The 26,044-nt window shown below is 35.3% G+C and overlaps 1 protein-coding gene across 1 annotated transcript; it reads right to left on the reverse strand.

Annotated features, from left to right (window-relative positions):
- On the reverse strand, positions 1 to 26,044 carry slc26a3.1.S (solute carrier family 26, member 3, gene 1 S homeolog). The gene is made up of 20 exons (XM_041588500.1): positions 25,851 to 26,044; positions 21,501 to 21,640; positions 20,552 to 20,662; positions 19,391 to 19,548; positions 18,753 to 18,917; positions 17,262 to 17,414; positions 16,498 to 16,580; positions 14,795 to 14,942; positions 13,550 to 13,663; positions 12,356 to 12,433; positions 11,766 to 11,861; positions 10,048 to 10,154; positions 7,836 to 7,905; positions 7,668 to 7,760; positions 7,491 to 7,586; positions 5,730 to 5,963; positions 3,057 to 3,111; positions 2,263 to 2,408; positions 2,107 to 2,172; positions 1 to 921 (listed from the first exon to the last, which is right to left on the reverse strand). The coding sequence occupies exons 1-20, from the start codon at positions 25,979 to 25,981 to the stop codon at positions 898 to 900; spliced, it is 2,268 nt and encodes a 755-aa protein (XP_041444434.1). The 5' UTR covers positions 25,982 to 26,044; the 3' UTR covers positions 1 to 897.

A 26,044-nucleotide genomic window follows, 5' to 3' on the forward strand; every position in this document is an offset into this window, starting at 1 on the left:
TGTCTTTTATTACGCAATTGTGGTACAGAGGTAAGTATTAGTATGTGAGGCAAGCAGAAAGGGTGAGCATTGACACTTGTTGCCATGGAGCCAGTTGACTGATTTAAGCAGGGAGACAGTACTGTTTATACTATTAATACTTCAAAAAAAGAATTTTAATAGAAATAATAGGAAATAACAATTTAGAAGAAAATACTATAATTTTACTTAAATAATATATGTACACCTAATATAATTTAATAAAATGTGTCCCGTCACTGTTAACATTATAGAGCGCAATCATTTAATTTACCCCTCGAAAAAGCACAATAAAGAATGTAATAACTGTCATACAAGCATATAGTATAGAAAATACAGGTACATAATTATGGTAGAAATAATCAGTAACAGCAAATATATATACATATATAACAGTGGAGTGGAGCCATATCATTTACAAGTGATCTGAAGAAATATTGGCAGGAAAAAACAGATTCAGGGTATTTTTCTAATATAACATTACATTATTACTTGTCCTTTATATTATCTGCTAAAGACTGGTGCACTTTTGTAAGTTGGACTGCAGCGAAACCTTGCAAGTTGGACATCTTTGGGCTGTATCCTTTCCTGTGATGCTCTTAAGGTAGCAGCAATACAAAAAAAAACCACTAACATTTTGCTTACATTTATCTAGAATTTGTTTGTGTTCAAATAACTTTTTAAAATTAATATTCCAGTGTAGCTACAATATACAGAGTGTCATAAAATTAAGTGTGTAGTAATCTTTACAGGAAGTCCTATTTTTAAGCTTACTTCTTGAGCCCTAGTATTTGCTAGTATTTAGTAATCTTTTGTTCCAATAATTTGGTTTTAATCCAGTCTGCCAATGAGAACAGGCTGTATTATTCCATTTGTAAGCTAAAACTTGGTTTCACTTGGCATCTAAAAAAGAGAATTAGACTTCATTAATTTGTTATAGTGTTATAGACAAGCAAGGAATGAATGTATTACTTGTATACTAATATTTCTTTACTAAGCTTCATTAAAGGGGAACTAGCGTGAAAGTGAAAATTTAATATAAGCTTCCTCATACAGAAGTAAGAAACTTTCTAAATACAATCAATTCAAAATTCTGCATTGTTTCTGAAATAATCAAGTATACTGTATATTCACTATCCATCTCTCAGCATCTGTTTTTCTTCATTCTGTCTTCTTGCAGCAGTTGGGTGTCAGGTGAATGATCCAATATATCTTATAGGGGGGGGCTCACTTTCCTAGCAGATGAATTAGAGCTCACTCAAATAACTGAATACACAAAATACATAAGAAATAACTGCCTTTTGCACAAATTCTGCATGTAGAGAGAGAGGATTTCTGGTTATTTTAATAGAGTGACCTCTAATACATCTTCTAGGCAAAAGGAGACCCCCTATAAGATATATTGGATCATTCATCTGACACCCAACTCCTGAATGAAGACAGAATGAGGAGAAACAGAAAAAGAACCTTTAACCATTGTTTAACATTTAATACCAATTATAAATATTTTGTTTACAGTCTTAGCAATACAACAATAACAATATTTAACAAAATTAAAGAGGGTACATGGGACATACAGTACAAAGAACACTTGACCCTTGAGGAGGAGTCAAGCATTAGTGTTAATAGGAACTATCAGTCAGCTGACTGATAGTTCCTATTAACACTAATGCTTGACTTGTGGTTGCTGCATTTTGGCCAGAAAACTTCTTATGCCTAGGGCCAGAACTAGGGGTAATCATAAAATGCATCTGCCTACGGTGCAATAATGGGGGTGGGCGCTGGTGTTAGTGCTGGACAGGTACCTCTTAAAGAGTCTTCAGCATATATCTAATCTGGAGTGCTTGTCCCCACTTCTCCCTGTAGCTCCACAAGGTGGAGAGCTGCGTTGCCTTGGGCACCCAATTGGCTTGGTTCACCTCTGCATGTGGCATGAGCTTAAAAACTAAACAGAACCTGACAAAACTGTGCTTTCCAGTTCCTAATCAGACAGGTAGCCAAGGCTAATTTTGACTGAAATATAAATATAATTATGGAATGTATTCTAGAATATTCTTCCTAAACTTACAGTAAGGCAAGACTACTTACAGTGATTGCTCGGTTGCGCAGAGTCTCATCTGTATATCCCTTTATGCATGTGTAATATTCTGCCTCCTGTTAAGGAAAGTAAGGTTTTTAATTCAAAAATAAACTTCCAAAACACATGTAGATCAGCAAAACATTGGTACAAACACACTTAGTTACCTTGGCAGACTGTACACTATAAGGATATTTCATGCCTTTTTTTGCTACACTGTGTAACATAGCATCATGGACAGTGAGAAAGAACATCGATTTCTGAATTTCATCACCAAGAAATCCACAGTTTTCTAGTTTATCCAGGAGGTCACCTAAAGTAAGACAAGGTAAATAAACCTTAGGTTCTTTGCATCTTGTAATCCATCCCATCCCTTCCCATTCTCAATCCCATCCCATCTCAATCCCATCCCAACCCAATCCCATCCATGTCTCAATTGGGATGACATTTGTACTGTTGGGTATATGTATGCTAATATATTTAGACACCAGGCAGAAAACAAATGTATAATGTGAATGTTATGACTACTTGGATATCAGGATAGCTAATATCGTTGCTGTTTAATCCAGAAGTAGCCTTGGGTGAATTTGACCAGTTTTGTCAAAAATTCACCACCAGCGAAATGTCGCCGACGCCCATTTAAGTCTATGGGCGTTAAAAAATCCATGATTTTTTTTGTTGACGCCATACAAGTCTATAGGCATCATTTCCGAGGCAAAACAAGGCAATAAAATTCGCCCATCCCTATCCAGAAGTCATGTTATAGTTAACAAAAGGTTAGATTGAAATTGATAGGAATCTGAAGGAACATTAAAATATATCAATCAAGAAAGTGTAAATGATGGCACTATGAAGCATAGGGCATATTGCATTTAGGACAATATATTGAATGATGATTATTCCCTGAAGTGTCGAATTAGATAACACAAAAATATCAAGAATGTGTAAAAATGTAGCTTACTGTCTATATTGGCTATGTACACATCAACATCAATCCTGATATATTCTTTCAATGTCTAAAAACAACAAAAGAGTAGATTAATATAAAAAAGGTTAAATGTTTTATGTAATACTACAGAACTAGTAAAGTACATTTTTGAATTATCAACTCTTAAATATTTTCTATTGTATTTGTAAATGTATTTATCCCTTCATTATAATCATCAAAAGAAAACACAGAAGAGTTGCTAATCTTGCAAAGAGATTTTTTTTTTTCACATGCTGGATTATCTTTCCACAATGATATTTTTTTAAATTAAAAATATGTACCAGGTATTAGGTGGAACACTTTTTAATTTTGGGGGGGAAATCCTGCTTCGAATAATGATGTGAACAGGCATTGGTATAATTGTTCTGAGCTAATTCTTTGTTTCTAAATATCATTAAGATATTCATATTTGCCCTATCTGGTCTGTTGGCCAAATAAATTTGATCTTATTGTGATCATTTTGCTGTCTTGGCCAATGATCACATTAAATAGGTGCCTGTTCAAGCCCATCATTAGATTCTCCTAATTGATTAGCTCTCAATAAGGGGAGTGGCTGGAGTGGGGAGATATCCACATAACTTTAGAAGAAGCAGACCCAGGGGTCCAGGCTCCCTGCAGTTATGCCACTGGTTATTAATGTAAATAACATGCACAATGTTGATCTAGAGTGAAATTAATTTTATGAGACAATCTTAAAGTCTTAACAAGCCACCTACAGGGATATTGCTTTAGTCAGCTACTCAGACAGGATCCATTCACTGCTTATAGTAACTGACCTACTTGTCAGGGGACCGAATATTACATTGTTGTGTATTTACCTTTATGAGCAAAATAAGAATTCCAATTGCTTGTCCTTACATAATAATTGTATAATTTACTTTGCTCATTTACATGTATACATATGAGTATTCCTTTCTGTTAACATAAGCTGATTTACTGTACACAAATAGCACTGCTGTGTTTATTTCCAATCTTATTTTAACTAGTACAAATAGTACATACAAAGCATGTCTTTGCAAAAACTAGCTTTGTTCTTTACATACTTTCTGCAATAAAAGATGTATTCAACTTCACTGGTTTATGGGATGTGCAAGATAGGGATTGCCCCTTAGGGCAGGTATTAAGAAAAGGGCTAGCTCTGCACTGGGCACTGCATTTTTTATTCAGAACTTGATGCGATGAGCAACAGTTCCTGGGAAGCAAGTTCTCTGTGAGCACTAAGGGACCTACTCTTATACTTGTGTCCGGGGATTGGTAAATAAACCCCTATAGATTTTTCTCCATGAATAGACTATGAGCAGTGTAAGATAATACAAAGGGGGTTGTGGGACAACCCCAAGGCTTAATAAAATACAAGTATAATATAGTATAGTATAAAAGTGTGACTAATCTAACCTACAAACAGTAAGGGGGTCATATACTAAAACTAGACTTTTTCTCACTTTATTAAAAAAAAATCAGACTAAACTCCCAAACCTGAATCCCCTTTATTTATCTTTAATTGTTGCGATAAGATCAGGCGTCAATTTGAATCATGCAACTTTTTCGAGTTGTCACCCATACAACTCAAATAATTCAGATTATTTTATAAAATCCAGCATAAACAGCCCAACACTTTAGAGAACAATGAAGGCATAAAACATGTTCAAAAGCTAAAACGGACCATCTGCCCATGGACTTTTACATGATTTTGACAGGTTTTAGCTGGAATATTTTTGGATTCGAATTGTTAGCAGCTTCAGGGTAGAATAAATCACCAGTTTTTTTTTTTTAAAAAAAAATTCTCTACAAATTTGAGTTTTTCCCCCTTTGAAAATTGACTAGAAAAATTTGAGTTTTAGTATATACCCCCTAGAGATCGACCAATCCACTTTTTTGTACAAGTTTATGAGCGTTCTCCTGCCTTTATACTGTTAACAGGACACCAATGACCTAGACTAATGGTGGAATTCAATGAGAACAATAGCTTTTCTAAGTCAAAGGAAAATCCTTTAAAAAATATATATAATAATAATGAAGAAAATACAGCTATGGAAAATAATTATACATCTGTTTAATGGAGAAATCGAATGGGAAATAATGATTTTTGCTGTGGCTTTGAGCTTTGTAGCTTCTCTGGTGACCACTGACTAAACCCTTACTTTTGAACTACTAGCACAATCTACAGTAAATTAGAAGGCTAATGCCAGAATAGGGAATGATTCTCAGCCTGTGTATTTCAGCAGGTCGATTTCAGCCCAGTCTAGCATTAGGCTTAGAGTGGCAAATACAACAGAAAATATATGTACAGTATATAGAATGAAATTTTATGTAGAAATTTGTGAAATTAAACACACCCTATAAAAATGTTTGAGACAAGTTTCAGATGTACAATTATATCCATACGTTCCAATCTGGTGCAGAAAATAATTGGATTTTAATGGGTGATAGTACTCCGCACTGCAGAGCTACCAAACCATAGAGCAAGTTGGCATTTGACTGCTCAAATTAACAAAAGTATCAGCTTTGATTAATGTTAAACAGAACAGAAATGTTTTTTTATAAATCTTAGAATCAGTCCACAGCCTAATTTTTGATATATAGACACATCTCTCAGATGTTTCCTTGTTCTGATTCTCTATTTGTTCATAAATTGCGTGAACTTACTGATTTCAAGCTTTTCATCCCAGACACATCAATAAATGACACTGCTCCAAAGTCAAGAATTAAACTGTGAATGTCAACCTTTGGGACCACAATATCATTTGGGAGATCAGCATTCCAGTCTATGTGAAAGGGAAGGTCATTAGGATGAATAGGATTGTATAGCTCTTCAACTCTGTTGTTATCGAATTCCTCATCGGAGGCAATGTATTCATATGAGGTACAGATTAAACCTTTCTGTTAAAAGGAAAGAACATTTTAATATGCCATTATAATGATACACTATCCTCATTTTTTTGGGGTTTTGAAAAATGTTCATTTTAAGTTGTGCAGCTCTCAAGCTCTGAATCTCAATAGCTATCCTGTTGCTACAGGATAATTAACCAGGCAACAAGGTAGCAGTGTTTAGTTAGAAATAAAGATCAAGGAGAGGGACAGAAATAAAAGATAAGGAGTTAAAAATAAAAATTACAATGATATCCACCCCTCAGAGGCAATCTGTGTTTTGGTTGCAGGGTTTAGTAGCCTCAATATTTACACTGATAAGTTGGAAATAGAATAAAGCTGTTCATACATGGCCAATATGTTCCTTTCGAACTGAGTGGGCAGCTTTTGTGACTATGTATGGGCTTATACTATCTATAGCCATGTTTACAAATCCCCTTGGGAGAGCATCACATTTGCATGTTGATCAAGAAAAACTCAAATAGGCTTGACATTACAGATTTTAAGGGGCAGATTTACATATGGTCAAATATCGAGGGTTAATTAACCCTCGATATTCGACTGCCGAATGTAAATCTTTCGACTTCAAATATCGAAGTCGAAGGATTTACCGCAAATACTTTGATCGAACGATTTTTCTTCAACCAAAAAATTGCTAGGAAACCTATGGGCTTCGATTCAAAGCCACATGCTGATTTTAAGGGGCAAATTCATCAAGGGTCGAATATCGAGGGTTAATTAACCCTCGATATTCGACTGGGGAATGAAAATCCTTCGACATCGAAGTCGAAGGATTTTGCACAAATACTTCGATTGAACGATCAAAGGAATAATCGTTCGATTCGAAGGATTTTAATCCAACGATCGAAGGATTATCCTTCGACCAAAAAAAGTTAGGCAAGCCTATGGGGGACCTTCCCCATAGGCTAACATTGAGCTCGGTAGCTTTTAGGTGGCGAACTAGGGGGTCGAAGTTTTTTCTTAAAGAGACAGTACTTCGACTATCGAATGGTCGAATATTCGAACGATTTGTAGTTCGAATCCTTCGATTCGAAGTCGAAGTCGTAGTCGTAGTCGAAGGTCGAAGTAGCAAAAAAAACACTTCGAATTTCAAAGTTTTTTTTCTTCTATTCCTTCACTCGAACTTAATGAATGGGCCCCTAATTGTTTGAAGAAAACACCATTTTGCCTTGCTTTCATTCATTCTACCTTCTGAAAAAAAGCTCCACGGGATTTAATTATAATTTTATTCTGGTGATAGCACTTTGTAAAAATCACTATAGCACTGCAGAACACACAAGAAAAATCTGCATAGACACACACAGATTTGTGTTGTAACTGATTGTTAACAATTTTAGGCTAGGTTCTGTTTTTTTTCCAAAGCCTGTGGCATTGATCTACAATTTTATCTTGATTCTGTGTTCTACAACTGGTGATCTGCAGGGGAGCCATGGCATTATTTCAATGAATTCCCTCTCTGTCCCTGTGTTATTTGCTATATAATCAAAGGCAACTTAACCAATATCAAGAGAAGCTTACCGGTGTGACATGCAGAACTCCTTGTTTTAGTAATGCAGTGATTTTTCGCAGGGCCTTATTTCTCTTGCGTAAAATTCTCAGTGGATTAAATCCAACCTGACAATAGGAGATTGTAATGAGTACAAGTTCACATTGTATTTATGTATTTCAGACTTCTTTGCAATCCATCATACTTACAGCAGCAGAGACCTTCTCTTTAAAGAACCCAGCATTAGCAAAAAAGATTGGAGAAGGACATCTGAAGATTACTATGCCCTCTGGTTCACAGATCTAAAGACAGATGGGAAAAAATTATGCATATAGCATCCCACCATAATACTGTAAAATGAAGAACCAGAAACTCACATCTACATAGTCCTTTCTGTTTCTGTAAATGTTGCTTTTTCCAATATTGGCGATGACTGTGCATTTTGGGCTGTAAAAAATTAACATGAAATTTTCATAAGCCACAACCACACTGAAATATTTTTCCATATGAGTGTTTGATTCAACCAAGATAAATATCGAACGTTATAACTTTACTGTTGCATATGGCAGTATAGCTATGGATATGTCCTCTTTTAAGAGTTGTATAGGAGTTGTGTAGGTTGCAACTGATTGCTATATGTAGCATCTCTTTATACATACTTAGGGGCAGATTTATCAAGGGTCGAATTTAAAAGTAAAAAATACTTCGAAATCTGACCATCAAATTGAAATACCTGTACTTCGAATTCAAATATCGAATTCAAACCTTTTTCATCGAATTTGGGTATTCTGTGGTCAAAGTAAAATCGTTCGATCGAACGATTAAAATCGTTCGTATCGAACAATTTAACTTCGACTTCAAAAAACTTTGACAAATGCTGTAGAAGGTCCCCATAGGCTAACATAGCACTTCGGCAGGTTTAATTTGGCGAAGTATTGAAGTCGAAGTTTTTTTAAAGAGACAGTACTTCGATTATCGAATGGTCAAATATTCGAAGTATTTTACTTCAAATCGAATTGGAAGTAAATTCAAAGTCGTAGTATCCTATTCGATGGTTGAAGTATCCAAAAAATTACTTCGAATTTCGAATTTTTTTACTTAGAAAATTCCCTCGAATTCACTTTGACCCTTGATAAATCTGCCCCATAATATTCCAAAGTGCAAAAATGTATGACATAGCTAATATCAGGACCATGAGGATTTCAGAGATACCAGGAGCGAGGTTTAATCCACACTTTTTTTCGCGACCACGTGGATCTCTAATTACCATATTATCTGTTATTCTAAATAATGCTATAGCAGGGAGCTCTTTATTTCTTCTGCATCTAAAAATTAACTCCTTTTTATCTTGTCAGCTGTATATATGTAGTAAAAGTATTAGTTTATTTAAAATTGCCGTTTATGTCCGAAATGAAGGACGACCGTGAGTTTCAGAATAAGAAAAATAATGAACAGTTTAGTTTAGTCATTTGTAGATGAAGTTTGTGGCTATATTTTATTACAAAAACACATATTGCTTTGCTCTGAATGTGCAAATTAACTATTTGCCATTTCTGAAGTATTTTATAAGGTTTGCAGGGGGGGGGGGGTTTACAGTGCAACCATAGAAGCAGTTTAATCCAGTCAACAGGCAAAGTATTTATAAACTCAAACAGTCACTATAACTGAGATAAAATAGCTAATTCGTCTAGTAGCCAAACAATACTATTGTTACAAATACAAGATGTAAAATTATGTTGTAGACACACTTTATAGATATATCTATAAATGTTTTACTGCCACAGGAATGTGATTTGGTTGTGGTGTAATATACTGGCCCAGAATACGGTCTGTGTAAAAATGTTCAGTCAAAAAATAAACAGCAGTGTGAAAATAAAATCTATAAAATTTGCTGAAGTGTAACTTAATAAAACAAACCCTTGGTTACATGAGTTTCCAGGTACAACATAACAGTTGTTTATCAAGGACAATTAACACCAACATTCCCTATATTTCCTTCTTGCCTATGTGTGTAAAAAATTATTTTGTGCTCACATCTTACAGTGTGATATGCATTTTTAAAAAACTGTGTGCTCAGGTGAGCACAAAATTCTCTATGCACACCACAATTTGTTGTGTGTGCTGGTCTCAAAATTTGTGTGCACATAACTTAAAGGGAACATTGCTTAACACTGCTTAGAACACTGGAGATATAGGTTTTATCCTTGCAAGTTAGAGATGTTGTATGAAATAAGAAACAACATGAAATGTATGCCTCCCCCCTGGTTCTATTCAGTGCTCAGTCCCTCCCTTAGAGGGAGGTGTTGCTGAAATTACAAGAGGTGTAGCTGAAAGTAGGGCTTCAATAGCTCACAATCTTTCCATATATTTTTAAATCAACCAGGGGCCTACAGAAATGCCAAATTTTAGTTATGCATTTTAACATGCAATTTGCCTATTAGGGATCATACCTATGAATGTAAGGGCAGCATGTACACAAAAGAACATAGCATTAACAAAAACAGACAATGGTTTCTATCTTACTATTTTACACATATGACAAACTCAAGGTTAACATGATGGTACTGAAAAGTCTTTAAAGACACTTACAATTGTGTGCGGAATACTACAGTTAACAACTCATATGCTACTCCAGCTGCTAGTCCATAGTCAAGCCCAAGAAGAATTGCAGCTATAAAGGTCGAAATCCACACTGACTGCCAAACATAAACAAATAATGTCATATTAGTATGCTTTATTTATAAAGCATCAATATATTTTACACAACACTTTATGGCAATTATTCATCATTCACACCAGTCCCTGCCTTTGTGGAGCTTACAATTCAAGGGGCAGATTTATCAAGGGTCGAATTTGGAAAACTTCGAAATTCTAATTCAAAAAGACCAACCGAAACTATGTTTTGGCCGAATAGGTAAATCTGTCCCTAAGTGTTGGTAGAAGTTAGATATTGCTTAATAAAACATTAACCAATACTGTTGATTTTCACAATCTATTTTCCACATTATATGATAATTAAATTAAGATAATTGAATGGTTTTTCCTCACATTCATTTGGGAGTTGGGTGGGTGATAGCAGTCTGAGCTGCTGAGCTTTCTTGATAACTACCACCCTAAAGAGCACAATGTTGTATGTTGAATGCTGCTCAATGCAGACAAATTGATACAGGTAGTTCTTCTTCAAAAACTTCTTGACAAATTTTACTGTCAGGAAACTTTTCATATTTAGGGGAAATGTTGAACTGAAAAAAATTAAATGGCACACTGCCTCATAAAGTAAAAAACTTATGTTTATTAAGTTTAATAATTACACTACAGCCACCAGGCTTTTTAATAACTTAATAAACAGCAGTTTTTACTTTATGAGGCTGCATGCCATTTCATTTTTTCCGTTTTGGATTATTGTAGTTGAGGAGCCCTGCATGATTTTCGGCACACCAAACCTTTTTGCAGTCCCTCCAAGACAATCTGTGAAGGAAGCCTGGGTGGGTCTGTACTCAGTTGTTGTGAACAAATGTTGAACTGTTGGCAATCCTTCAGGATTCTCTATGTTCTCTAAATTCTATGTTTTATAAATCTGCCCCTTAGTTTCCAATAGCATTCGCACAAGACACACCTTAGGGCTAATTGTTTCAGGAGAAAATTAACCTGATTGAATCCTTGTGGAGTGTCGGAGGAAACAGGAGTACCCATAGAAAACGCTGATATGATAACAACATACAAACTCCTTGTAGATAATGCACTGGTCGGGATGGAATTTAGGACCCTAATACTGCAAGGATTAAGTGCACTGCTTCGGTTACATTTGCAATTACTTACTTGCTTTTCAATTTGTCTGAAAAATAAACTCCGACACACAATACTAAAATACTGTATACAAAAATACTGTAAATAAATGCAGTTCATGTGGGATTTACTGTTTGCATAAAAATAAAGTTGTTTGGCTAACTAAGGGAGAATGTTTGTATTAGTTTTATACCAACAATTTGCACATGACTTTGGTCATAGACTTGGGGGTATAAAAAATAGATGTGTTATTGATACTGAATGGTGATTAAAATGCAAAATATTCTATTCTGTATTGTTTCCATAAATTCTTTGTAAAGGAAGGAGCTTACAGAAGGGATCTTTGTAGTCCAGAGACCTTGGACATTGCTCAGTTCTGCTGAGCACATAAGGAATGCACTGATAAAGACTCTTATGAAATGTTGGTGAGGGATCAAGTCACATGATGGCAATTTCTGCCACTTGTTACCTTTACATAGAATATCCATATCCAACTGTATTCTTTTTATTTGTTCACTTACACAATCATACTTATCCTTCCGCCACAAATTGGGAATTTCGGAAAACTGCATCAGCATTCCCTTCAAATTAATTAGCACCAGAGCTCCAAGCACAGACTGAAATAGAAGTGAATACAAAATGCTGTAAATAATTCTTAAACTTAATATTACTTAAAGGATCAGTAGCATCAATTTTTTTTATTTAAAAAATCGTTACTGTTGAATGAAAAAAAAAACCACAAAGACATATTAAACTTTAAAATTGCTAAGTCTTTATTAAGAAATAACTTACCAAAACTCCGCTTGTGCTCCTCTTCAGAAAAGGCAACGATCCATCATGCGGTGCTCGATTTCTCCTCCCTGGCTATCTCCTATAAGTAAAGCAGGGAGGAGAAATCGAGTGCCGCACAATGGATTGCCTTTTCTGAAGAGTAGCACAACGGGAATTTTTGTAACTTGTCCTTTAATCATCTCTAATTTATAACATCACAAGGGTTAGTTATTAACCTCTCCTCACAACATGTCAAGTTAGGGAGAAATGAATGCCTGGGGTTCTATATTAGATTCAAAAAATATTCTGTAACTAGAACCTATATGTGATGTTACAATACCTTTGGTAAAGTTCTCAAGAGAAATCCAATAAATAAAGTTACAATCATAGCAATCAGAGCTGACAGAACACCAGCAATCTGTAAATACAATAAAAACAAAAAAAAATAAAACATATATTATGTAGAGTCGAACCTCAATTTTACATCTCCTGATTTAAAGTTTTCCTTCATTTTACATTGTTGTTTTTTGGTCCCACCTACATATTATGCATAATAAATTTCCCTGATTTTACAATTTCCTGGATTTTACACCATTTTTTTCTGGTCCCCTGAAAAACATAAACTTGGGGTTCTACTGTATTTTAAATATACAGGTAATAGTTGTTGGGGATGATTGAGAGTTTTTTTGCTAAAGTCTAAAAAGCTCTTGTTAAATTGTCCTTAGCACAGAGAAAAGCCTTGGCTGGTGGAGCTATTATTTTTACATAAGCGGGCAAAGATTAAGGGTACAAAAACTGACGTTTCTAAAGTTGATGCCTTTGCTGAAGTTTCCCCTTGTTGTAAATTATATAAACAAAACCTTAGGTTTACTTATTTATACGTGTCTGCAACACAGTTAGGGTAGGGCTACATGGACGTTTTCGGGGGGATCCGACGCTCTCCGACAAAACGTCTGCGACAGAAATAAGGTAAGAGATAGAAATGTCGGATGAAGTTGCAGTGTTGATCCGACGCGACACGACTGTCGGATGCAGACGCTGCACGCTGCATCTGCATCCGATAGTCATGTCACGTCGGATCAACGATGCGTCTGTTGGATGCAGACGCTGCATGCTGCATCTGCATCCGACAGTCGTGTCGAGTCAGATCAATGCTGCGACTTCATCCGACATTTCTATCTCTTACCTTATTTCTGTCGCAGACGTTTTGTCTGTGTGACTTGTTGCAGGCATTTTGTCGCAGCGCGTCGGATCGTGCCAAAAATGTCCATGTAGTCCTACCCTTACTTGGAAGTTACAACAAAATAGTACACCTCTACAAACTTGTCTAATCAGAGTAAACTGGAACAAAAACAAACTACAGAACCACAAAACCATATAAGTGTAGTAAACTGTTCCAAATTTTTACTAGTGGTTTCACAGCTTTATAAATTACATATTGGTTGATGGTGTATGGTAGAAACTGTATTTCTGTGCCACTTTTTTAAATATTCCACTTTATGTTTTAGACAAAATTTTAATTTTGATTTATTACCTGGGATTTGCCACCTGTGCTCTCCTGTACAGCTGAGCGTGATAAGGATGTACTAACAGCAAAGCCTCGGAAACCCCCACAAAATATGTTACTAATTCCAAATGCTACCAGTTCCTGCAATGCACAAATGTTTATATTTTAGCAGTAATGTATTACAAAAACACTGCTTGCAATTGAGTTATGCAATACAAATCAATGAAGAATTATTTATTCAGTGTTCAGTGTTTACCTGTTTAAAGGGGCTGTTCATCATTAAATTAAATTAACTTAAATTATGATGTAGCAAGTGATATTCTGAAAAATTTGCAATTGGTTTTCATTTCTTATTGTTTGTGTTTTATAAGTTATTTAGCTTTTTATTCAGCAGCTCTACAGTTTGCAATTTCAGCCATCTTGTTGCTAGTGTCCAGATTACCCTAGCAACCATGCATTGATTTGAATAACAATATGGAATATGAATAGGAGAGGCCTGAATAAAAAGATAAGTAATAAAAAGTAGCCATAACAACACATTTGTAGCCTTACAGAGCATTTGTTTTTAGATGGGATCAGTGACTCCAATTTGAAAGCTGGAGTCAGAAGAAGAAGGCAAATAATTAAAACTATAAAAAAGAAACAATGAAGACCAACTGAAAAGATGCTTAGAATTGGCCATTTTAAAACATACTAAAAGTTAACTTTAAGGTGAACCACCCATTTAAACATAATTTTATCCGATTTGGTAAAATAGACCCAAATACAGGTCTTTGCCTTTATGAATGAGACTGATGTGTTAAAAACTTGGATTGGACAGAATGTGTGCATAGTGCAGTTCTTCTACAACCTAAACAGGTGGACCAACAGTTACACTACAATTCACCTCAATGGAGTCACATGGAAACGAGATAATTAAATATGTGAGGGTAAGACTTGTAATTCATGAATCATTTGATGAATGCAGAATGTATTGTCTTTGTCTGTAAATGTAAATTCTTTTTCATAGTTTTCATAACCTTTTATCAGCTATTATGTCATTCTATTATTTTAGTTTCTAGTTTTTTGTAGTTTTAAAGAACTAAAGAACTCCCAGATCATGTAATGTAGAAAAAAAGTGTTTATCTTCTAAATATGTAATTCATGTTCTGATATAAACTGTAAAACAAAGTCTTAAATTAAGTTGAGTACACAGTAAAGTAATTTCTCTAATAGCAAAAGTAACTACTGTTAAGGTCCATGTCATAGACATTAATAAGACCAATAATGTACCTGGTTGCCATTAATGGGGTAGTCATGTTTGATTGAATAAACTTTGGCCACAGAAAACCCTACAGCAAATGCTACAATTCCTATTGCAAACCCATCAGCTACACATTCTTGAAATACTTCGATACTTGGTGTTATTGGAGGTTCATACCTGCGTGTTAGTAAAAATATAAAATAGTTATCTTTAATCTTAATTATTGACCATATTGATCATTTTATTGTTACATTTTCATGCAGAAATAATGAATCGATAAGCAATAACAACAGTAATGAGCTCTTTTATAAATCACTTATATACAGTTTAGAAAGAGATTCTCTTGTTATAGAAAAAATTTGAATATAACAATATTAACTATCCAAACTTCTGCAATAAGACTATGCTATTAATTAAACTAGCCATGAATGCTAAGATTGCTAATATATGCCCCCCCAGTCTAATATTCCCACTATAAGGTCTGTACAGACTATTGGTAAAAGACTACGGTACATCCGTAGCCTAATGCAGGCTATGTCTGACATCACTGTTCATCCAGGATGAATAACAGCTATAATTTCAGCTATAATGACAGCTATAATTTCAGATCAATACATAGGCCATTTAGCCTTAAAACATGAATGTAGGTTTTCAAATTTGGATTTTCCATCAATTGTTTCCTGCAAATTTTTTTTAACATATAACGTTTGTGTATAGCTACAGACATATAAATGTAGGACAAATTTAATTGTATATGGCATGAATGCATTGAAAAGGCAAGTAATGTGACAAATATTTAGATATTTGGATGGTATAAAGTAGGATAAACACAATTGTGTTGTGCCCATAAAAACTGTGTATATATATAAGAGATTTTATTCGACATTTCGGTCCTAAACCAGGACCTTCTTCAGGAACAGGTTTGCTCAGGCTTGCTGTTCCTGACCAAGGTCCTGGTTTAGGACTGAAATGTTGAATAAACTCTCCTTTTTTGCATAGTATACAAACCCTGAGTGTGCCAGTCTTTACCTTTTGCTTTTTATATATATATATATATATCTGGAAACAGGCGAGCACACACAGGTCTTAATTGAAAAACAAAAGGTGTTTATTAAACAAAAAACTGACGTTTCGGCTAGCACTCTAGCCTTTCTCAAAGTGACTTTGAGAAAGGCTAGAGTGCTAGCCGAAACGTCAGTTTTTTGTTTAATAAACACCTTTTGTTTTTCAATTAAGACCTGTGTGTGCTCGCCTGTTTCCAGATATACATCACTATTTTGCTGTTAGCACCCAGGCAACAAGACTTTTTAAACGAGCTGTGCTGGCTTTTTTTGCTCTTTATATATATATATATATATATATATATATATATATATATATATATATATATATATATATATATATATATATATATATATTTATATATATATACACAAATACATACATACATACATATATATTGGTAAGTGCGGGAAATTTGCTGGTGTCATTGGTATAACTCTAGTCTCCTTGGGCCTAAAGGATGATGGATGCTGGCCCCTTTGGGGTAAAGGTTTTTTTTTTTGGTTTGGTTCATTTACAGAGCATATTTAATAATCTACACATATTGTTACAATTGGATGTCACATTACATATGGAGAAAAAAAATTCTTGATGTATTTGCAAAATCATTTTTACAGTATTTAAAATATGTGCATGTTCATATGGCCAGTTGTACTCGTGATTCACTTACCCCTTCTTTAATTCTCCAATAATCTGTATTCCATATCTTCCACTGAAGTCACAGCCATATGAAACCCCTGTTGCTATTACTGTCTGAAAGCCGAAATAGACAAATTTCACTACATGGCTAACTTTGAATAATGCGATAAGGAGTGAATGCCCATAAATCATAATAACTGTGGTTATAAAAGCAATATGACAATGCAAACTTGGTGATCTACAACTTCTTCCATTTAAAGGACAAGGAATGTGGGATGGGTTCCAATTGGTTAGGCACCCCCAGTGAATACATTTCTTCCATTCACTCTTTTGTAAAAACAAAAGGGGACTTTATCCATAAGTGCCACGTTGCCTTCCTTTTTCTTTATTTTTTGCTCAAAGACTGAAACATTGGCTTAATAAATATTTCATTTTATCTCACTATTCTGACTTTATTTTTTTTACTATGGTGTCAACAGGCAAGTCATGTGCATTAAGGGGTATTTATAGATGCTGTGATGATATGTTCTACTATACTGTATGTTCTAAGTCTTGATAAAGGTCCCAAATAAAACTGAATATTGCTTCTTAATAAAAAAAGAGAGAGTGTGTGTATACTGAAGCTGGATACAGGCAAGTATCATACAAATACCTGTGCCATAAGCTTTTATGATATTTATTAAACCGGTACAGGCATTAAGGAGTCCACCTCTGCCCCAGAGCATCACTAATAGAAAAACGAAAATATTTCATTTTATTCCCTTATCCCACAAATGTTTTCCATATGTTTCTTACCATTACAAGTTCAATTGGGATTGGAATTGGTATCTTGGCCTTGAAACGATCATTTATTTCTTTTACAACGAAAACAACGGTCATTATAATAATTGATGTCACCAAATCACATATGTTTGTCAAAGTAATTTTTTTAAAGAGGTCTTCCAGAGTCTGTAATATATAAGCAATTACACCAAAATCCACTGTGAGGGTTGCAAAAATTAATTTTTTTTAGCTGGCATATAATAAATATACATATAAAATACAGTATTTGCTAGTTAAACTGGTTCATTTCTGATTTGTGGTCAAAAACATATTTTAATGTAAGTTTCAAGAAGCAGTGCTGCAAAGTATTATGGTATAAACAATTAGGGGGGGTATTTATTAAAACGCAATTATTTACTCATTATTTTAAAAATAAAAACTCGACTTCTCCCAACCACAATTTGACTCAATTAACAAAAAAAAACTTCAAACAAAATTTGTACATTTAAAAGGTCTTGACAAAATCATGCAACAATTCCAGCAGCGCGACTTTTTCTAAATGTTGGCCGAAAACCTCTAATTTTTTGAGCCAAAAACCCTCAAAAATCATTGAGGCAAAAAACATTGTCCAATTGTTAAAAGGGCATCTGCCTTTGATTTTTACATGACTTCAACAGGTTTTAGCTGGAGTATTTTCGGATTTTTAGCAGCTGTTGGAGCATAATAAATCTCGAAAAATTTTATTTTTTTGTTCCTCTAAAAATGTGGATATTTCCCCTTAACAACTTAGAAAAATGTATTTTATACATAATTAAATGCACAAGCAGTTCATAAAACTAGTATGTGAATGAATCTAAATTGAAATGCCAGTCAGGGCTATAAATACTGTATAGGTCAGTAGACTTGGCTTTTTTGGAGTCCAGTAATGTAAACTCGCACCCTCTACTTGCTCTCCTATAATTTTGACCCAAATTTTGTTACCTCATCATTTTGAAAAGGCCTAAACCCCACCTGAAATTTCCTCTGTTGGGCAGAGCTCAAAGTTTTTTAAGATGTTGACATCTCTGGTAGAGTAGACTGAATTTTACTGTTGCGTAATATTTTCAAGCATTGAGTGAGCAAACTAAGATTGATGCAAAACATGTTAACAATAAATGTATCTTGCCTTTATTTTTATGTGTATAGGTTTTATGCAATTCAAAGAATGTAGACTTGGATTGACTTCCTCAGTCACATAGATTGGCAGGTCTTAGTCACACTGCACAATTTCCAACTGGATTTTGGTCTTGTACAGTACACTGTTGTGTACAAACTGCTACTGATAGTAAGCTAATGTACATTTTGTAAAAAAAAAAAAATGTGTAAAAAAACAGAACTTATAACACATTGAAATATTTTCTATAAAGTCTCACTACAGTGTTCTTGGAAATGTTAATCTTTTGTTTGGGTTGAAAGACCAGATACATTTATATTGCATATAATATATAATAGTCCGTTAAATCAAAACGTTATTCGGATACTTACATAAAACATTGCCAGGGGACCACTGAAATTAGTGATTTTAAGTCCGAGTATGAATTTGATCTGAGAGATACCCACTTGGACAGCAGCAGCAGTGGTAAAGCCACTTATAAGTGGATCTGATAAATATATCACAATGAAGCCAACTTTCAGCAATCCTAGAGCCAACTAAAAGAAAATAACTGATGTAATAGGTGACATCACCACACGCTCCTAAGCATTGATGCCCAACCTGCCCTCACCAGCTCCACCCCTCCAGACCAAGCTAGAAAAAGTGTCAACCCTCAAGCTACTGCCACCTCCGACCCAAGTGGTAAATTCAGGTTTCCGACAGTGGCCTGTGTCTTCACAGTGTAGTTATGCCAAATGAATTAGACGCACATGTTACTTTCACACTGAATGTTGAAAATTATGCCAACCAGATATGGAAATTCGTCCTCACATTTGCAACTGATTCCTGTCTAAATGCAAGTGAGGCTGTGTCAATTTTAACACATTGGCCACAATTGTATCAGGTACAAATCTCCCTGGTGACCGCAATGACATGGGATGTGGGTAAAAATATGGCTATTGAATCTAAACACTGTGGTGCAGTAAATAAATGACTCCTGATATCTAATTGTAAGAAAGTAAACACGTACCTGAAAAATACCTGCAAGTACCGTGACTGAACCAGCAACAAAAACTCTTTGTTCTTCAACTGTCATGTTATTAGAAAAGAGTGTAGTGCCATTTGTACCTTCGGGCACTATTCTCATAACAGCTGTTCCTACCATGAGGCTCAGAACAGGAAAGGGACCTAGAAGTTATCACAGAAAAATTCATGAGTTTCATCAATGAAGGAGTTCTATTCAAATGATATAGTAAATGTAAACTGTACGTTTTAGCCATGCTTAAAGGGAAAGGAAAACAAAAATCACTGGGTGGTGCTATATCTTAGGCACCCACTAATTATAATATTTTACCTGATACCCCTGTTGTGAAAAGTGCACCGGCCTGAGGAATATCTGTACTCCGTCTTCTACTTTTGTCTTCTTTTCTTCAGGCATGGGCAGGCACATGTGCAAAAGCGTGTATAAACTGACTTTTTGCATCTAAGTTTGGCTCCTCTCTCTACTGTGCATGCACCTGGACCATAACACAGCTGAACAAAATGGCAATGGTGAGCTTCTAATGAAATATGCAAGGAAATGAACGGTGCACACATTCTTGATCAGATTAGCCTGGTGCACAATATTAGAGGATCCGGCAACCACACAATCAGAGTTGGAAGAAGATACTGTATCGGCACACAAGGCATACATGTTGCAGGGAGTACCCTGCTTGTTTTATTGTGCGGAATGCAATGTCATACTTGACAAAGGGGCGTGTCCCTGAAATGTTGCATTTCGCACAATAAAACAAGCAGGGTACTCCCTACAACATGTATGCCTTGTGTGCTGATATCTTCTTCCTACTTCTAATGCAATACCCATGCTGGTGTCTAGTGAATAGAGGCACTGGCCTAGAGTATCAAATAAGCAATTATAACATTTTGGCACTCCCCAGTGATTATACCTTTAGTTCTCCTTAACAATAAAAATACACAGTATCCTATTTAGTGGTGCATAATTGAGCTCAGAATTTTATATGAAAGAATTTGAAAGCCTAGGAAAATATTATGTTAGAAATCAAAAGTGCCCTGGTTTCATAAGTAATTCCCCTCTAGGGCAGGATGACCAGTCATAAAAAAAGATTGATAATATTATTTGATTGATATTTTGCAGAGTATAAATAAGAATTAAATTGGATCATTTACTTACCAACTGATATATGCTTTGAAGTTCCCAATATGAAGTAAGTTAGAATTGGGAAAAAAGCAGAGAAAAGTCCATATGAAGGCGAAATATTCACCAGAAGAGCAAATGCCAATCCTGGTTACCACACAAAAGCAAACATTAGCTTCTTCATTAGCTGTGAATGTTTTCCTATCTATTTGCATTCTGACAATACAGGATTCATTTATACCGGTTATGTGATTGCATTGTAGTGACATACAATATTGCACTGTGACAATTCTGCCCAATAATATTAATTAATCCTTATAGACCGTAATAGATAACCTGGATGAAAATTCTCATTCATCCAAGTCATGGTATATCTGTAGAAATAAGTCAAAATAAGTCAAATCAACTGGACTTGCTGTGTTTTTCCTGAAGATGTTTCACCAGTCATCCAACTGGCTTTCTGAATTCTTTGCAAAATCTGACAATTCTCTGACTTGAGATAGCCAGTCAGATGGCTGATGAAACATTTTCAAGAAAAACACAGCAAGTCCAGTTGATTTGACTTATTTCTACAGATATACCATAATAGATACATCTCCTAGCAATATATAGTGTATAAGGTTATAGAAGGATGCAGTTTGTATATTTTGTTCTCTGACTCTTGTGAGTAGGGAATGTAGTACAAAAACCTTAGGTATAGGATTTTGGTTGACATGGTGCTAAAGTATGGCTGAGGTGCCAGAGGGCTTTTAGTATAGGCAGGTTTACAATACAAACAGCCTAAGCTACAGAGATGTTATGTAGGTTGGTGCAAGTACTGTATGTGGTCTTGATAAGAAACATGCATTACTTTGTGAAATATTGAGATTTTACCTTCAAATGTAATGTAAATTTTGCCAGAAAAACATAGATTGTGAAAGGATGTTCAAATTATTATCTGCAACATATATATTATTTTATCTCCCCAAAATGTTCCAATATTTACCTTGTAAAACTGCCACTGTCCCAGTACTTATACCAGAAATGAGGTCACTTATAAGCCATTGTCTGAAGTTATATGCTGGTAGCCATGATAAAATGGGAAAGAAAGTAAAAAGGATTTGTTTGGCTTTTTCAGGGGAGCATCTGGCAAAAATGAGAAATCATAAAAAGAAAAAACGATGATTCACACATACCAGTACTAATCATATACACGGCAATGTAATTAAAAATCGCTAGTGTTATTTAAAATAGCGTTTTTGTGAATGTTTCCACTTTGCGCTTTGCGATTGCAAAATTTTATTACATACACTGCGAATGTTTGCAAAAGCCATTTGGTCGCAAACATTGTGAGGAATTTGTGGTCTTTACAAATTAAACATATTACATTCCCCCAATATTTTAGATACAGCTTATATGGTGAACAAGTGCATAGACTGGGGAGTACTGGTAATTGTTGGGTAAAAGAAAACTGGTAGAATTAGGTGAGATGAGAAAGGGCAGAACACAAGCAGGGCATGGATGTGCATGTAATCATCCTTCCACTGTGCGAGTCTCATCTGGTGCAACATTGACATTGAGGGGTTTATGTGCATAAAATCCAAAACGCTCTCATTATTTTATTAAAACGACTTGATTCAAACTCCCGTGTACATTTTTACCTTATTTATCAATAAATTAACCTGAAAAATGTGGTGCGGGAAAAGACTTGATAAAATTGTGAAAAAATACAAATCGCGTAACTTTTTTTTTCATCACCTGAAAACCACCAATTATTCGGATTATTGCACGAAACCCAATGCAGACCATGATATCTTCCAGTTATAAAAGGGACACCTGCCATTGACTGCTACATGACCTTGGTAGGTTTAAGATGGAGTATTTTTTTATTATGACTTTTAATAAATCATGAAAAATGTAAGTGTTTTCCCCTTTAAAACTCCGACCACAAAAAAGCAGTCTTTTAATATATAACCCCCTGAGTGTATGTAGGAGCTGTGAACAAAGGGAACACTGTACTTACCTCCAGATCAAGGTGCTGATCTCCATTTTGCCAGAACGTGCACCAAAGTATGCACAACTGACAAAATTGTACATTACATTAGTATAGAGTGGAACAGCATCTCATTTTATGTTGTTCATATTTATTTATTTGCATCTAACAATGCAACTCACTATTGTAAATGAGCCCTTACATATTGTATTAATTACATATTATTATTTATCACTCTGGGTCAGTCTAAATCAGTCTCAATGTGCTTTCTACTTGCCAGCAATGGTGTATAGAGTTTAGCCAAATAGTAAAAATGTTCCAGCACTGAACATGATGGCATTTCATTTAAATTTCCCAGGGTGCACTGTATGCAGTAGGACCCCCATGTTAAGTTTTTCAGGGGAATAAAAAAAAAGGATGGAAATGCCAATCAGGCAAATGCATTATGTATTGGTGGGACCACAAAAAATTGTGTAAAATGAGACAAAACTTAACATCAGGGTATGCAAAATGTAGCTTTCACCGTAACAGGTTCTTCTCATCCTTTTCCTTAATGTGTTTTTCTGCATTGCAATAACAAATCTTTATTGCCGACTACTACACAACATGTTTCGGGCCCACCTATCAAGTGATAAAGTGCACTCCTCTTAATTTGAATTGAACAGCAAGGCTAAGCGGTAAGTTGTGGAGGATTGATGCATCATGCCTGGCTGTGACAAGGATGATAAGCTAAAGCTATAGGGGGTTATTTATCAAAGTCCGAAGTTATCTCAATATTTTCTGCTACAAACTCCAATCAAATCCACTTGGGTTTTTTTGTGCTGATTTATTATTACATTTTCCCAAAAATTTGCTTTGCAGGAAAAAAAATCAGATTTTCACAATTGTTTCCGATTTTTCATCTGGTTTTCACGTTTTTTTTGGATTTTTCACCCGAAAACTCAGATTTTTGCCCAAAACGGGTATTGCACAAAACCCAGCGCACATTATTATTATTTATTATTATTATTAACATGTATTTATATAGCGCCAACATATTGCGTAGCACTGTAAAGTAACTGTGATTATACAACTACATCACATGAATTACATACATAGAATATATGGAGTAACAAACATCACAATCAATACAGGTACAAAGAGGTGAGGAAGGCCCTATGCATAGGCATACAGTCTAAAGGGAAGGGAGTAATACACAAGGTGTGGGAGTGGGCAAGATCGAAGTAAGTGGGTGAGAAATGTGGTGTTGTATGTGGTGTTGCGTTTGGTAGTTAAGCAGAGTGAGGGTAGGCTTCTCGAAAGAAGTGCGTTTTCAGAGATTTTTTGAAAGCAGAAAGGTTGGGAGAAAGTCGGACAGATCGTGGGAGAGCGTTCCAGAGGAGGGGTGCAGCCCTTCCAAAGTCTTGAATGCGAGCATGTGAGGAGGTAATGAGAGAAGAGTTGAGTAGCAGGTCAGTAGAGGAGCGAAGTAAGCGAGTGGGTGAGTATATAGAGATGAGTTCAGAGATGTAGGGTGGAGCAGAGTTGTGAAGTGCTTTGAAAGTCAGTGTCATTAATTTGAATTTGATTCTGAAAGGTAACGGAAGCCAGTGCAGGGATTGACAGAATGGCGAGGCAGAGGATGAGCGGTTGCTGAGGTGTATGAGCCTCGCAGCAGTGTTCATTATAGACTGGAGAGGTGACAGTCTCTGGAGGGGGAGGCCAATTAAAAGAGAGTTACAGTAGTCTAGACGCGATATGATGAGAGAGTGAATAAGAATTTTGGCAGCGTCTTGGGTGATAAATGATCGTATTTTGGATATGTTCCTTAGGTGGAAGTGACATGATTTAATAAGTGACTGAATATGAGGAGTGAATGACAGGGCAGAATCTAGGATAACCCCAAGGCACCGGGCCTGGGGAGAGGGGGTGATAGTGGAATTGTTAACTATGATGGATACTTCGGGGATGCTACTGGTGTTTCTTGGAGGAAAGAGAACCATTTCAGTTTTAGAGAGGTTTAATTTAAGGTAGCGTTGCGACATCCAGGTAGAGATAGCGGACAGGCAGGAGGAGACGCGAGTTAGGAGTTCTGGGTTGAGATCAGGAGATGAGAGATAGATTTGAGTATCGTCAGCATAGAGGTGGTAGTGGAAACCATACGAATTTATTAATTTGCCAAGGGAGGAAGTATAGAGGGAGAATAGTAATGGTCCCAGGACCACATGAAAAAATCATTGGGACTTCTCCCATTGATTTATATGCAACCTCGACAGGTCTGAGATGCCGGATTTTCTGATTCGTTTCCATCCTCAAGGTTTAATAAATTCCGAAAAATTTGTGATTTTTTTAAAAGTCTGATTTTAAGAAAAAAATACTTGAATACGCAAATTTTTCGTGTTTTTGAATTCTGGGTTTAGTAAATAACCCCCATAGTGTTTTTCTGCATTGTTACATGGCCAGTTCTGTGATATACAGTAGTGCTTGGTAACATTAAGCCTAATAATAATAATAAGAGTAAATGTAAACTGCATTTATATATGTTGCCCTAGGCTTGAAGGCACAAAAAGTTACAATAACCTCTCATAGCATTTGGGTACGTGTCAGAATGGTTTGTATAGGTTATTGTAAAACTGTATAACATCCATTAGTAGGTCCATATGGAAAATGTGATATACTTTACACATCACTTGCTTACAACTTGCAAACAAGAGTTTGTTTTCTGTACTTAAGCTTATGTGCTGCTTGCAATTTGCCTCTATGTAGTTAAAATGAACTACTTGACTTCAAAATGGTAAAGTATACCCTCTATCTTTGCATATAAGGTGGTAATAGAGCTACAGGTATATGTATTTTGCTTCTCCCTCTAAGTCTGACAAAGACATAACTCACTTGTAGTTTTAGTTTTGCCTAAGTCCCTTAAAAGATAAATACTGTGAAAAGGAAACTTGTATTAATCTTCATCTGATGGAAATAAACTTTCCAAAGGCAATCAATCAAAACATGCTGCACCTTTTCTGAAATAATCAAATTACTATTCACATGCTTCTCTAAGCAAACTGTCTCTACAAATACAGTTATGTGATGGAATCAGTTATTTGTAAGGACAGTTCTAATATAGTGTCTATGAAAATTGAGCACACACCAATGAATTTAAAGGGGTTGCTTGAGTTGTTTTCAGATTGTTAACTAGAAGTAAAGACTTTTTTCAATTACTTTCTATTGTTTACTCCATCAGCTACTTCTTATTAGCCCAGTGTTCTCTATATGCTTTCTTCTTCTACTCTACTAATCTATTGCTTCTTAAATGTCTTCATTTTTATATAGTATGAAAGATACCACTATCACTCTAAACACATATGAATATAAAGAAAATCAACTTACCTAACATATTCCTTAAGGTGATCCAAAAATGTTTTGTGATTTCTGGAGAGTTTAGGGTGATGTGTAGCAAACGTTTTTTCTGAAAATATTGGTCTGTCCGCAAGGTAATTACTTCCACTGTGCTCAATCATCGCTTCCAAATATTTAATGGTCGAGTGGAATTTTCACTTTTCAAAAGTTAATATACCTATGAA

Source organism: Xenopus laevis, chromosome 3S (assembly GCF_017654675.1).
Source record: "Xenopus laevis strain J_2021 chromosome 3S, Xenopus_laevis_v10.1, whole genome shotgun sequence".
Lineage (NCBI taxonomy): Eukaryota > Metazoa > Chordata > Amphibia > Anura > Pipidae > Xenopus > Xenopus laevis.

What these genes read in the sequence shown, in the direction of transcription:
- slc26a3.1.S (XM_041588500.1), bottom strand. Translation starts at nt 25,981, where the DNA reads ATGATTGAGCACAGTGGAAGTAATTACCTTGCGGACAGACCAATATTT. An exon ending in GTAGTATTCCGCACACAATT is followed by an intron (nt 7,906 to 10,047) that starts GTAAGTGTCTTT and finishes AATTTTTTACAG; the next exon opens with CCCAAAATGCACAGTCATCG. An exon ending in GTACATAGCCAATATAGACA is followed by an intron (nt 2,409 to 3,056) that starts GTAAGCTACATT and finishes GTCTTACTTTAG; the next exon opens with GTGACCTCCTGGATAAACTA.